Here is a 16,039-nt window from a genome sequence, read left to right on the forward strand (position 1 = left end):
TGCAAAGATTAAATACCTTCCTACCATAGATGTTTCTCATCCCTACTTAACATTGGCACTCCTAGACAACAGTAAGTCTTTTCCTTGTCTTTACTCTGCTGATTTCTTCCCTTCCTAAAGTTCATTATTTTTATGTCATAGCCACTTTCCTCCCATATCATAATACATGCAACTTTAAAGTTATTTTTAAACCTCCACAATTTGCATAAACCAATTAGATCCTCTCCAAATCAGAATATAAAATTTTATTCTGAAGTAGATCTTACCATACTAAAGTGTAATCTTATGTGACCTTAGATGCTTTAAGGGTGGGATGCTCAATAATCTCACCTTCCTACCCTGCAGTAGATGTTTTAAAGTGTACATCTCTGTTCCTAAAAATCACATTTCTTGTGCAGAAAAGTTGCCTCTTTCTGGACTCAGATAACCACACTCAGAAAATAGGCATGATTGGCGATTGCAATGGAAGACTAACTGGAGGGTGTTTAACACTTACGCATCCAGTAGGACAAACAAATATAAATAAAATACTTAATCAAAGGAAGGCTATTTATGAAGTCATAGCTTTACATGATCTAGGAAAGTCTGGTTGTGGATGTTTACAAGAATACAGTATTTCATATGAAAGGCCAAGGTCTCACTTGGACTGATAAAACTGAGGTCAATCCTTTGTAAAAGAGAAAAGAGCAACAAGAAAAAAAATCAACATGCAAGTTTATACACAAGAAATTATGCACAGATAATATTAGAAACTTCATAGGTAAACATTGTATAAATGAAAAAAGTGGGGTTACAAGATAACATGTGATTTAAAATCAATAATAAACAAAATGCTGAGAAAATGTGTTTATGTTAAGCAGCTCAGAAATCTATTTCAATATAACTTCGTCATAAATTTTAAAGTTTATGAAATACAAAAGGACCGATACAAAACATTTTGGCTAAACAAAAGGAGATTAATATCAGAATAAAAAAATTCTCCATGAAGAAAATCATACATATTTCATTGAGAATTATTATTATCCTCTACAAATGAAGAACTGACTTGCTAGAAGCTGAGCACAGTGTGGTAGCCTATTTGGCTTTAACCTGAAGGTGAAATATTTAATTTTCAAGTGACAGAACATAAAAAACACTGAGAAAGGTTCACTGAGTAGATGATTAAAAAATAAATGAAGTTAATCGAGCATAAAATATACATAAAGTGTCTTGTTTTTTAAGCAGTATTCCATTTCTCATAACTCTACAGAGAAAACTGTAAAGGTCTTCCTCAGAAGTACTCACAATATGTGGAAAAACGATATACCTATGGTCCCAAGGGTGAAAAAGGACTAATAGAATCCATAAATCAGTGGTCAATATATAAAGTTTTATCCTAGAAATATTGTAAACATTTTTCTTAATTGGGATTTCATCATCTTTGGTACAACAGACTGCTAGAGAACCTGTGATGACACATTTTTTAACCAACTTAAATAAGAGGAGAAAGAAACTGTTTAAACATTTTGCATCACTTAAAAATGCAGTATACATATATGAATCACAGTTTAGAATGGATCTTTAAATAAATCCTCCTGCCTATAAATATCAAGTCTTAATTGTTCTGGCCAAAGATCCACTTCTGGAAGGGGTCTGATGGATTACAGGATGCCAAACTTGGATGCTCTCCATTCCCTGTAAGGCACATATGTAGTGCTACATTGTACAGAGTTTGATCCTAAAGTGAGTAAAACAGGAAGAAAGAAAAAACAAAGTGAACAAACATCAAAAATGCTATTTGCCCCCCACACTTCATTTTTTCCCCCCAAGTTCATTGTTGTTAAAGAGTAAGACATACAGATGGGGGATATCCATTTCTGCAGATATACAGAGAGGGGCTTGCAAGCAAATATGATTAGTGTGCAAGTGACAGGTTATTTTGTTAGGAAAATTTAAAAAAATTATTTTAAAAGACACTAAAGGATATCAACTGATTTTCTAAGTGACATTTCTACTTTACATTTAAAATAGTGATATCATCATCTGGTAACTGAAAGGCTGGAATTATCTACATTTTCCTCCCAGAAATAAAATTTTTCCCTTTCGGCTTCAGAGTTTTATATTGTTGGGATTCTCTTTTCTATTGGAAATCAAAAATTAACTCATACAAAAAGATCACTGATAAAAATGGAGATTCTAAATACCTTTTGATGCAGCCATTGCTCTTCTCCAACAGCAAACGTTTTCTGGCCTTTGTAGTTACATTCACGAAGCTGCACAGGTCCTTTAGAAGCATATAGGCAAAGCTCCTTCTGAATGTTATGTCGAATTTCATGGTGTGCAGAATATTCAAAGTACTATTTAAATAATAATAAAAAAGTAAACAAACACAAGAATATTAAACTAAATTAATCCTTTGAATTTAAATACACAAAATAATTCATTTTTTTGTTAATCAACAATTTGAGACTACAGAATACTTGCTCTTATTTCTAGCATATACACTTTAAAAGTGTTTACAAAAGTACTAATGCAATAGAACATATTTAGAAGTACTTAAATGTATAAATTGCAAATAAGCATTATGATGCAAGATCTCGTTGCTTGCTCTCCCAGGAATCATATGTAGTTCCAGGAGACAAACTGAAGAGTAGAGATAGTTGCATGGATAACTTAAATATTGGCATTTCTTAACTTTAAAAAACTTTATTCTATTTTTGTTGCTGGATTTTGGTTTTTTCTTTGAGCAAACAAAAAAGAAAATTGTCACACAGAACAACACTGATTGCTGCACGTCAAATTTTGCTGCTTGATCTAAACCATAAATGCTAATAATAGGATGCTGTTCTGTTCTCTTGTGAGCTAGCCATTAGAAAAGTATAGAAAGTGAGGTTTAAAGCTTCATTAATTTTTGATACAGAGATGAACATGTTCCTAGCCCCAGAATATTCTAACAAGAAAGAATGATAAACAATTCATGTACAACTCTGAAAACGAGGTTCTCTAGGTTCTAATCTATTCCCCTGGAATGGAAAATTTCAGCCTACACTGCTGAAATCTGGTAAAGCACATAAACCAACTAGAAACAGAGTACTGTAATGAGAAGTGTTAAGTAAGCAAATATGCACATCTCTTGAACATTATCAGCAAAACCTACATTAAAATGCTCTGAAGGTTGGCATTTAAAGGAATTTAGACTCATTTTATGGCAGAAGGAAAAACAAACATAATTTTAGTACATTCCCAAGATAACTTAGAGGGAGCTGACAGTAGAAGCATATGGCAGACCTCTTAATATAATGTCTTTGCTCCTGCATTAATTGATTGTGACAATGTCAAAAGGCTAATATTGTACTAATTCACATCAGAATAAAGGAAAAAAAAAACAAACATTCAATACTGTAAGAAGCTAACGTAACAGGTTATGTTGGAATACTGTCTAGGTTAACTAGACAGCATCCTTCTCCTATTCTATCTCCCACAAAATTTGCTTAAGAAAGTATCAACCAGGTGTCTGAGTTTTCACAGTGCCATCAATGGAGGGCATTAAAATTGAAGATTTTATTAAAAAAAAAAAAAAAAAATTACAACTATGTTCTAATAAAACCTTTTAAATATTTTTGACCTTTAGTTATTAAGGATTTACAGTTAATAAATTTTATTTATCCAATAACTCTTTAAGGCAACAGAGAAGTGTTCATTTCTGGGCAGGAAGGAAGATAAGATGTTACTTTTACTACTATTACAGTAGTGACTGAAGGATTCAGTATCTGACATCTATTGCAAGTCATACTGCAGAAGAAACAGAGCACCATTGCTGCCTCCAAGAGCTACGCATCAAGGAAGGCTCTTCTCGGACAAATTCAATATTATTCACTTGCATTAGCCAGTACAGGATAGGCCACTTTGACCTCCCACTATGAGGCTGCAAGCGTGACAGGGAAGATGGCTCAGGCCTGGCCCCTTGATCTCCCATTGACTGGATTCCCATCAACATCCTCCTTGACAGTGCGAGTCCTGGTGGCAGAGAAAGAAGCAATAGGAGGAAGCATAAGGAAAGGAAGAATTAGGAAGACAACACTTCAAGTAGTAAAAGTAGGAGGAAAGGTTTTGCACTGAAAGGAGATATCAAAATGAAGCAGTACAATTGTGTTAAAAATCTGAATTGATATGCTGAACATAAAACATTAGAAAGCAGGACACAACATGAAGAGCAGAATGAAATCTTTCTTAAACAATAGGAATTAACTAAAAAAAAAAAAAATGAAAAAAGATGGAGAGAGAAATTGCATATTAAAAACTCATCCATTGCTCTAAAATAAATTAAAAGCTTTAATATGGGAAAGTTACAGCTAAACAGGTCATAAAAATCAGGTATCAAATATTTTACCTGATTTCCTCCAAGTCCATGACAAGAATACATAATCAATGGTTTGCCACCATGGTTGTTTTCACCAACATCCAGACACATATGGTTACCTAGATTTTTTAACTGAAGAAAGGGTGTAATCAGAAAAATAAAAAGAAAGAAGCTCACTCAGTGGGGATGACAAAAAATTAAACTGTCTCACGGATACAAAATTAACCTTTGGGTTAACAACAGTTACAGCTGTTCATTTTTACTTTCGGCTGTGCTGAAGTCTAAAAACCCTGGTCTCTTCATTAGCCTTTTCTAACTAAAAGCCTAATAACTCCATTATGGTTGTCTACAATCACACACTGGGAATTACTGGGCTACTGGTGTACAAGGTTATTGTTACTCAAATCACAATGTGAACAGATATACAGAAAACATTCAAAATTGGAGGAAGGGGAAGTTTTATTTGTAAATGTATGCTAAACGTTTGCATTCACCTCAAACTAAGAATTATTAGTTGTTTAATAACTTTTCATTTTAGGAATGCAATATCTAAAGTTATTTGGCAGAGGAAATGCAATGGACTTAAAAAAACCCCATACATATAATGTATAAACATACATTTTCCTTAACATAAGCTTAACTCTGACAAGCAAACAGCTGTCCAATTTTCCTTATTAACATGAAGTAAAAATCCTCTCAGACTGTCTACTATATAAAGCTAAATTTACCTTGATAACTCAGGAAATCTCTCATCACTGGCTTACTACTTTTGTGTCATTTTAACTGTTAGTGAGAAGCAAAATGTTGTTTATCTTAACAGGCTGTAAGATACTGTTAAGCAACACTACTGTTAGCTATTAAGAAGCTTTGCTTACATTAACAAAGCTATAAAATATACAAATAACAAGGTATGGGAGGAGAGATCCTTGTCCAGAGTAGTGACAGAAAACCCTAGAACAACTAATGACAGATAAAATGCAAGTGCTATGGCTGAGGTAGCACAAAAGATTAGCAAACTTCCTGAATTATAGAAGACTATAGAAAATAATTAATATTCAACTTACATATCCAGAAAATAAAGGATTCAGGTCTGGCACATATGCTTCTGGGTAAATATTACTGAGATACCAGGTAAAATTTTTACACTGCAGACGCTGCCTTAAGTCGAGTCTTTTTGAGATGTCTCCAAATGTTTTCTGTCAGAGGAAGGGAAGTAAGGATGGAAGAAAGAGAAACACACCAATGTTACTAATACCAGGTTTGTACATATAAATCTATGATAGTCTGTATTGTAGCATTAAACTAGCTTTAAGCTCTATTTGCTGATTTTTCATTTTTTCTTTAATACTGTACTACTATGGTTAGTGCTGTTTATTTTTCAGTGTTGTAACACCACTGACATCCTGCCTGCAGCATTTCAAAGCATGTGAAAGAAAAGTACATTGCAATGTGGAAACAACAGAAGTATCCTTAGTCCCAAGAGAGTTTTAACACAGTGCCATGAAATGGGAAAGTACAAACAAGACCATACTGATGACAGTTATAAAGCTATCTGATCTCACTAAAAAGAGTGATCTGAAGTAATGAATTGAAGTAACTAAATAATTAGCATAATAGTGCATGCAAAATTTCCCAAACAGAACTCAGTTGTCTAGCTGCTAAACATGCCTAGGAAATCTAATTCTATTAGTGATACAAAAGTCACAAAGTTTATCATACAAAGAGAGAACAAGTATCTCCTTGAAGAAGACTCTAGATTCCAGCAGGTGAAAGACAAAAGTTCCAGAAAACTTACAGAAAATAAACCAACACCCAAATCCCCTGAATTGAACATTTTTTTAAGCAGACAGAAAAACGATGGATAGCTATCATTGAATAATCTTTATTCTGCAGCTAAAGAGCAACAAAACTCAAAAAAAAAGTTTGCACTTTGTACGCTCAGTAGCTTTTCTCATGCTCATTCCAGTAATGCTCAGTGCAAACAGCCCAGGATTTTAGAGCATGTATGAGAAAAACCCTACCAAACAAAAAACCCACCATGCAAAACAAAACTATTACCACCCAAACTGTGAAGTCTTTCGATGTTTGTTGCGACTACACATTAAGCAAACTGAACTGTCTTTTCATTAAAATATCTAGAATCCTTACATACTTTGTCAATAAATAACTTTTGCTCACCAAAACTTTCAACGCAGCAAGTGTGATTTCTAATACCACCACCACCACCTACTTGTTTCACAATTTTTGCTGCCTCTGTGTTTCTTCGATAAAATATTTCTTTATATTCATCCATCCACACTTCTGCAAGGCGGACTTGATTACGTGTGATCACTTGGGTACCTTTTGGGAAAGTATGGGGACTCTTGCTGCGAAAGACATGGCCAACAACAGAGCAAGGCATGATCTCCAACTGTCCACCACATTGCCATACCTAATAATAACATTTTTTGTGTAAGTTCACTGCAATCAGAATTAAGGGAGTGGAAAAAAAAAAATAAATCAGCAATGCTATCATTTGCCAGAAAAAAAATCCCAAACCACTAGCAAAAGTGCATATATCAGGCATACCATAAATGATTTTCCTACTCAGGTAAACCCTGGAAATACACATTTCAGTTACCAACCCTAAACACATTAAAAAAAGAAACAAACCCAAACAAAAACAGTTCAGTGATCATGTTTGTATTTTATATCAGGTCATTAGTAATTCATTTCCCTTGCCCTAGTTGGCCAATTCAGCAGAGGAGTCAAGGTCTAAGCATAATTTGCCCTCGAAAATCCTGTCTGTGTAGAGGTCACTGCTAATTAAGTAGCTAAACTTACTCTGAAAGACATTTCTATATTTTCACCTCCCCATATTTCCATTTCTTCATCATAGCTTCCAATGTGCTCGAAGTAGGCTTTTGATATTGAAAAGAGACCTCCAGCAAAAGTAGGTGTTCTGCAAAAAAAGAAATTTACTGAGGAAGACAGTATTCAAATAGATAGCCCACATTAGGTCTTATTTGACAGTTTTATTGTCATTTATTAACAGCTAATTTAGAGTAACTTCTGGTATAAAAGACAGCATCAGGGAAAACAACATATTTTCCCTGTATGGACAATATCAAGCAAAGTTATTACTCCTCCAGACCAGTAATCTGTCTGTGTCCAAAGCATATACAATTATCAAATACAGTGCTGTAACAGTCTAGTATTTTGGTGTTCTGAGCCTCTGTTGTCATCCTTTCAAACATGATGAAAGAGAAGCCAGAATCTGTGGTATAAACAACCATGAAAACTGAAGTATTTAAAACATTATTCGATGTTTACCTAATTGGATAGGTTTCATCTTTTCTTCTTTTATTTTCATGTTTAGGAAGAGATTCCCATCCAAATGACAAACTCCAATCAAAATTTCCTCTATTGTGGCTATGCCCATAAGGAGATGGTTTACTGAATTCAAAAGTGTTGAGATCTATAGAAGCAATATCAGGGCTTACAACAGCTACAGGGTTCTCAGCTACTCTTGCCAGTAAAGGCTCCAACCAGCCATAAAAGCATTCACCTATGGAGAAAATGGTGACAAGCACTGAATTTTTACTTGACTATAACGTAGCACACAGCAAATATTTTAACATGCCCACAGCAAGCCAATATGCATTGCTTTTAAATAGTATTACTAAGTATACTTTCAATAATATAAAATAGCAATAGTAAAGATGATACTTTGTTAACGTTAATAATTCGTAAAAAATCTGTTAACGTTAAATCAAAGACAACAGCATTACAAACCAGACCTGGCATAGTTACAGATACTCACAATGAGCATCCAGAAAGGTAAGGGTCTCTCCTGTTGCTACTGAAGCTCCCAGCAACCGTGCAGTGATTAGACCTTTTCTTTCCTTTTGACGGACTACTTTAACTATTTGAAATTGTTTCACATATTCGTCTAGCTTATCATGCAAGTATTCTAGAAAGAGAAATTGGTTTAAGGATATTCAGATATTCAATGTATATACATGTCATTGCCTAAAGTTTTATGTTACTAAACTATCAGGATAAACAATTCACACTAATCCTGGGAGTCACCTCACATTAAAGCAGTAAAAAAAAAAAAAAAAATTCCTGATTGCTGAATGTTATTTTTAAGGACTGAGTTTTGTTGGGGATGAGTGCGTAAGAAGACATGACTGGCCAGGAGCAGAACATAGAACACTAAAAATATTCTAAATGAGAAAGGACATGTACATCTCTTCTGTAGTACTAACAGTTTGAACATCAATTCAAAATCCATTTTCAGAGGAAATAGATCACGTACTCAGTTACTCAAGTTATCTCCAGAACATACAATTTTTTCCTGAATGACAGCATATATTAGAGTTTTCAAAGGCTACAATATTTACATCAGCAACAGAAGCTATATAAAACACTCTTTGGACATGCTAAATTTGAGAAACAACCCCACATCCCTCATCACACTTCCAACATCATCTTAATTCTTCTGCCCATCCTTAGTACTAAAATGTATTACTGAACATATTTCACATCTAAGTGTGTCAGTATACTAAATACATACTAAATGCATTAATACAGCCATGTGTGTATAGACATGTTCATCTAAGGCTGAGCACATGCAGTTCTTTTAACTTGTATTTGTGACCATAATCAGCATATATTCAAATTTTTTTGGCAGCCAGCATAAGTATTAAAGATTAATTTTAATAATTTTAAAATTTGTTTAATTTTGGTTTCTACGTAAGACACTGCCTTTCATATTAATAAAATTAATTTGCATAAAGAAAATCATTATGATAAAATACAAATTGCTACAAGCATTGGCCAATTTATCCTTGGATACTTTATTCTATGAACTGTAATTGGTCTGAAGCACAAATTACAGAGCTGCTTGTCATGCAACCAGTTATGCAGTTTAAGAAGCACTAGAATTGGAATAATCAGAAATGAGGTTTAAAAACCTTTAGAGGACAAGATTTTCATGTTTAATTACCTTAATGAAAAAAGATGGGGGGAACTATTCCATATTTTATTGAAAAAGAAAGCAAGAAAAATACTTAAAATACTATTATACATGTCAATGGTGGTAAAGAGATAAGGTCTTTCAACCAAATTTTCTGCAATCCTAACATGTCTTAAATTTAAAAAAAAAAAAAAAAAAAAAAAAAAAAGAGAGAAAGAAAATAGCAATTGCTTCTTACCATCTACACTGGCATCATCCACCAAAATAATCTCCTTTAGCAGTACTGCAGGAGATGTATACATCACACTGTGAACAGTTCTGAGCAGAGTGGACCATGCTTCATTATGAAAAACTATTACAATACTTGTGGTTGGCAACGGTGGGCAACGCTTAAACTTTTGTTCAATACATCTACAGATCAGAAAGCAACAAATGTTACAAAACAGACAAAAAGTTTTGACTCAAACTCTGAGTTTTGGAGCACAAAAGCAGGTGCTCCAACTGGAGAAGCTGTACAAATATTTTTCAAAAACATGATAAACAAGAATTCCACTTAACAACTGACTCACAATTGACTCAGTTATGCTTCCATCTTAAAAACATTTGAGAACTTTTCATATAGCATCCAGATCTTCTTCAGAAAATAATATTTTTATTGAGACCAGGAGGTACTGAGCTGCAAAAATCAGACTTTAAGTCACGTTTACCATAGAAAACCTAAAGTACAAAGATGACTATTTGTTAGGAGAATGCAGATCTTGCAACAAAAAAATAGAGCAGACCTAATTCAGAACTTCAAAATTTTGTAGAAATACCAAAAAATCCTTAGGGCAGCATATCCCATTCAAGAAAAGCAATTTTAAATGGACAGTTTTTCCCATGACTGACATATTCTGAACATATTTAAATCCAGTTGCAAGTCAAGATGACAACACTTCTGTATTCATAAGCTGTACACTTACTGTTTATTGCCTGACAGCTTTAGAGACTGCAAGACTCCCCAAGGTAATTATCACAGACACTGCCTCAGAAAATACACAGGCAGAAACTCACCAGTTATGCTCTAGCAAAGGTTATTGTGAGCTGCATCATATGTAACAAGATATTCATACTACCAGCAGCATCGTTGTAAGATTAGTCACTTCTCACACAGCTGAGAACATATATAATCTGACACTGACAGAGACACTTTATAACCAAAACCCACTCTACCAGGTCCTAGAGACTTCATTAATACAAGATTGCTGAAATGTTTCATAGCCTTGTTCAACAACTTACAATTCCTAATTTGTTAAATTATGCTGGTGGTTTTATTAAAACACCGCATACTTAAAAAACTGGGGCAGGAAATAGCATTTAACTCGGAAAAAAAGCTTAAAATACATTTTTAGTTTTCTTCTAAGTAAAACCTATCTGGCTTCCAGAAAGTCACTAAGAAATTATAGCTTAAAGGCAAAAATCTGAAAACTTCATTTAAATATGGTTACTTCGAATTCAAACCCATGACAGAAGTGAGCCTTTCTAAACATTCTTGGCTTTGGCACTGTGGATCATTATGTACAGCCAATCATTATGCATAGCTAGGAAACTTTCCTAAACTACTACCTAATGCTGAACTCAAATCAGTTTGCATTTCGCAATCTGTATTTCTGAGAAGTTTTTTCAACTAACAGAACATACACATTTCAACATACTCAGGAGGTCGAGTGTCTGGTCCAAGATCTCGGTGTAAAGAAATCCTATCACTTGCAAATGCATTAAAACAGTGTTTTTCTTCTCCACGCTGTTTTTCTTTCTGTTCTTCTGAACTTAAGTTGATGGTTTTAAATGCTTTACCAGAAGCTCCAGGTGCATTAGGATCTTGAAGGGGTCGATCTAGAAAGGGTTTTAGTTCCACTGCAGTATAGTATCCTGGCAAACAGTGTCTCTCTCCAGGAATCTTAGTTTGCCTAACAGGTGCTTTTATTTGCATTTTTGGCTTTGCACCTTTGATATTGTTCATAGCATTTAACACAAGACCTAACACATGACTTTTCTTTCCAACAACTGGCTCAATCCCTCCTTCATCTTTAAAATCTTGAATACCCACTTCTTTTTGTAATAAAAATAAAAATACCAGAAAGACAAACACAATGATGCTAAATTTCCAAAGTTTCCAGTGAAAAAAAAACTTCTTGAATAGTTTAGGTGTTTTTTTCAAAGCCATTCTAGTTTTAAAAAATTATCACAAGACAAAAGTTCCTGTGAATGATGTTCTTCAAGGAGGTCACAGCATTTCTTGAAATAACAACACCTGTAAATAAAACAAAAAGTAGTAATTTAGATGTCTAGTATATTCAACAGCGTAAAACAACAAGAAATTAATGGGCAGGAACTAATTCACAATTCCCAACTGTCAATCATTATGTGTCCATCACTTAAAGATACTTCAAACCTATCTCTAAGATACCCCAAATGCACTTTCCATGGTTTTTATTCTGTTTTGTTTTTTTAAATACAAGAACCAGAAAGCAGGAATACCACTGAGAATAAACCACTATTTCTACACAATGCCATTACATGTTTATTTTCTTCCAAATCTTGAAAATCTAGTTGCTTAAAATTTGAGAAAAGTGTTTAAGTCTCCTAAAAGCAGGGAAATTTAGTTCCATGATAGTATAGAAGGAAAACAGATGGAATCAATAAAATAAGTTAAAGCTGCATGTAAGAAAGATCCACATAAAAAGTGAAGTATAAAGACAGGAAGGACTTCTCAATCAACTTATGTCAACATTAGGAAATCTCCAATATTAAAAAAAAAAAAAAAAAAAATTTTAAGATCAGACTTCAGTAATTGGACTTCAAGTGGTAAATGTTTAGATTAATTTACTTATCTAGTATACATACTCAGTGCAGACTTCATACATGTAATTTGGAGTACATTTATTTAGCCTGAGGATCCAGTAATTATTCTGTATTTTTTTCATTCACTTATACTGCATTTTCTGGCATGTGCTGCTGCAGCTCATCAAGAGAACATGTCAAAGAGCTCCTCTTTCAGGAACTCTGCCACTATTTTTTCTCACAGACAAGCAATTATATAGCAGCTTTCAAAGATGGGGAAGTATGGAAAACATTTGAGGACTATCAGAATCCACGTGATTTTAATTAATTTCTCACTGCAAAATTGGCAGTTTACAAGGAGAAAAATAGCAACCAGTTTTACTTCAAAGTACAGCTTTATTTTTCTATAAGTTGCATGTATGTGAACTAAGAAATAAGCAGCATCTAGATAAAAGCCACAGTTGATTCCCACTTGCTTACTACTGACCACAGAATTGCAAAACCTACTTTTCTATTTCAACCTTTGAAATACAAATAGGTTCTGCACTTCTTCGTTGGAATAACATATACTCAGGAAGAGATAAAACTTATAGAAAACAAAAAAAGCTCACCTGTTTTCCTTCAAGAATTTCCAGGATAAGTTAAGCATCCAGACTTGAGCACATTACAGATTATATCAAAGCTTATGTCGGTTTTTTTTTAATAAACTCATACATTCAAACTACAGTGGATTTATCATAGAGCTATTATTATAAGAATGCAGAGGGGAAGGTCATTACACCACTGCCATATAGATTCTAAAATGTACAAAAACATGCTTCACAAAGTTCCCAAGAAAACACATTACAAGGCCCACTTCTCTCTCACAATTTATTTTCCCATTTTTCTTCAGTGCTGAAAATTTGTACTACAGTTCTGATACCTATACACTGCAAGACTAAGAACAAAAAGTTTCCTTCCTGGTGAAAGGACTGTGATCCATTTACCAAACCTACAGGTTAAAAAATGCCTTGCTTTCTCACAATGTCTGGGGAGCTGATCTTGGCTGGCTGCCAGACACTCAGCCAGCCATTCTCTCATTCTCCCTCCTCAACATGGCAGTGGGGAAAAAATAAGATGGAAAAGCACACGAGTTGAGGTCAGGACAGTGTGATCACTTACCAATTACTGTCACGGGGAAAACAGACTCAAGGATGACAAATTTAATTCATTGCCAATTTAAAATAGAGTAGGATGGTGGAAAACAAAGACAAAAATAATATCATCTTCCCAAGCTCAATTTCACTCCTTCATTCCCAACTCTTCTGTCTCTTCTCTCAAATGTTGTAGAGGGTATGGAAAATGAGGGCTGTGGTCAGCTCATAACACTTCATCTCTACCACTCCTTCCTCTTCACACTTTTCCCCTGCTCCACCACAGGTCCTCTTCATGGAGTGCAGTACTTCAGCAAAAACTGCTCCAATATGGGACACCCACAGTTTCCTGCCAGGATCTTACTCTGCATGGGCTCTCCATGGACTGCAGATTCCTTCAGGGCATATCCACCTGCTCCAGCATGGTGCCCTGCATAGGCTGCAGAGAAATACCTTCTACACTGTGGTCTTCTCTATGGGCTGCAGCAGGACAACCTGCCTCAACATAGTCTTCTCCATGGGCTACAGGGGTGTATCTGCCCCAGTGCCTGGAATACCTCCTCCCCTCCTCCTTCACTGATGCTAGTGTTTCTGCAGGGTTCTTTGTCTCACATTTTTCTCCTTTCTCTCCCACAGCTGTTGTGCAGCATTTTTTACACTTTCCTAAATACCTTATCACAAAGGCACCACTTGCCACACTGGGTGGCTCAGCTTTTGGCCAGCAGTGGGTCCATTTTAGAGCTGACTGGAACCAGCTGCGTCTAGCACAATGGCAGCCCCTGGTCTTTCCTCACAGAGGCCACCCCTGCAGTCACCCCATACCTCCCAACCTTGCCACTTAAATGCAATACACAATTTAAACCACTGAGCATATATACAGATCAACACACAACAAGACTGTAACTTGTAAAACTACATTGCTCACTCTGCAAGGGCTCTGCCTGAGCCTACAACCTCTGCAACCAGTTAACTATGAATGTTTTCGTAACATCCGAGAAAAATAAAATCATGTTACTGTTTCTCAGAGCACCACATATGATACAGTGCTTGTGAATCTTAAAGCTTAGGAATCAATAATGAATATAACTTTGTCAAATTGGAAAAAAAAAAAAAAAATAACCAAGAAAAAAAAAACCCATGGCTTTTATATATGAAGTACTTAATGTTGTAAGAGAAGTCTGTCAACTTTTTCTCACAAGTAGTCATTTGGCATAGTCAACCAGGGTAACACCTGTGGGGGCAGGGAGGGGTGTGTGTGCACTAGCACTGGTTGGCTGGTTGGTTTGTTTCCAAATGTTGTTGCCCTCAAATTTCATTTGTATCACTACACATGCAACAATGTTCTCCAACTTCCTCTAGGCCTCCTTCTCTAGTGGGAGACTTAAGCTCTGTAGCAACAGAAAGGTCAGGCTTTAATGAACATACTGATTTAAGATATGTCAAGAGAAGGGAGGTTAAAGTTAATTCTGTGTAGCAACATTGATTGTTTCACACTGAAGTTATACTTAATATAGAGAACTTAAATCAGTATTTGAGTTAAATACTTATGACTGTCTCTTTTTGTTTTAATGAGATTAATCAAAGGGTAGAAAAATTAAACGGTATGGCTAACATACCTGTTATCTGCCTTACTACCAGAGAAAGCTTTAATTAAACAATTACTTTGCAGATTTAAAGTTGCAGTTGTCAGATTTCCACTGTACATCTCCGCATTTCAGTTAATACAGCCACATTTACTTAACACTACTCTCAACATATCATTCTAGTTTTCTGTTTACTACATGAAATATAGCTTAATTGTCTCCAGTGACAAAAATTAAAAATGGACTAGAAAATACCAAAGATTTTTTCCACAGATTTTTAGCACATACTTCAGATTTCTGCTGCTGCTTGCTTTGACGCTAACACACGTAGATTCATAGAATAGTTAGGTTTGGAAAGGACCTTAAGATCATCTAGTTCCAACCCACCTGCCATGGGCAGGGACACCTCACACTAAACCATGCCACCCAAGGCTCTCTCCAACCTGGATTTGAACACCGCCAAGGATGGAGCATTCACAGCTTCCCTGGGCAGCACATTCCAGTGCCTCACCACCCTCACAGTAAAGAATTTCTTCCTTGTATCAAATCTAAACTTCTCCTGTTTAAGTTTTAACCCATTACCCCTTGTCCTGTCACTACAGTCCATCCCCAGCATCCCTATAGCCCCCCCCTTCAGATACTGGAAGACTGCTATGAGGTCTCCACGCAGCCTTCTCTTCTCCAGGCTGAACAGCCCCAACGTTCTCAGCCTGTCTTCATACGGGAGGTGCTCCAGTCCCCTCATCATCCTCGTGGCCGTCCTCTGGACTTGTTCCAACAGTTCCATGTCCTTTTTATGTTGAGGACACCAGAACTGCACACAATACTCCAAGTGAGGTCTCACGAGAGCAGAGTAGAGGGGCAGGATCACCTCCTTCGACCTGCTGGTCACGCTCCTCTTGATGCAGCCCAGGATACGGTTGGCTTTCTGGGCTGCGAGCGCACACTGAAGCCGGCTCATGTTCGTTTTCTCATTGACCAACACCCCCAAGTCCTTCTCTGCATGGCTGCTCTGAATCTCTTCTCTGCCCAACCTGTAGCCGTGCCTGGGATTGCTCCGACCCAGGTGTAGGACCTTGCACTTGGCATGATTGAACTTCATAAGGTTGGCATCAGCCCACCTCACAAGCAAGTCAAGGTCCCTCTGGATGGCGTTCCTTCCCTCCAACATTATCAACCAAACCACACAGCTTGGTGTCAT

At 35.8% G+C, this 16,039-nt stretch overlaps 2 protein-coding genes across 3 annotated transcripts in view; both read right to left on the reverse strand.

The window, feature by feature from the left end:
* Positions 1 to 16,039, reverse strand: part of LOC308222547 (sodium channel protein type 2 subunit alpha) — a gene marked incomplete at both ends in the record, with an annotated part of 422,596 nt that overhangs the window by 285,168 nt on the left and 121,389 nt on the right. The gene's annotated exons all lie outside the window — the stretch shown is intronic.
* Positions 1,595 to 11,505, reverse strand: GALNT3 (polypeptide N-acetylgalactosaminyltransferase 3; the record flags this gene model as incomplete). Its single annotated transcript, XM_080620576.1, has 10 exons — positions 1,595 to 1,717; positions 2,184 to 2,336; positions 4,370 to 4,471; positions 5,404 to 5,535; positions 6,570 to 6,770; positions 7,163 to 7,280; positions 7,652 to 7,886; positions 8,142 to 8,291; positions 9,538 to 9,710; positions 10,994 to 11,505. 10 exons carry the CDS (start codon positions 11,503 to 11,505, stop codon positions 1,595 to 1,597), a joined length of 1,899 nt encoding a protein of 632 aa, XP_080476702.1.

The sequence above is a fragment of the Psittacula echo genome, assembly GCF_963264785.1.
Source record: "Psittacula echo genome assembly, chromosome: 6".
Lineage (NCBI taxonomy): Eukaryota > Metazoa > Chordata > Aves > Psittaciformes > Psittacidae > Psittacula > Psittacula echo.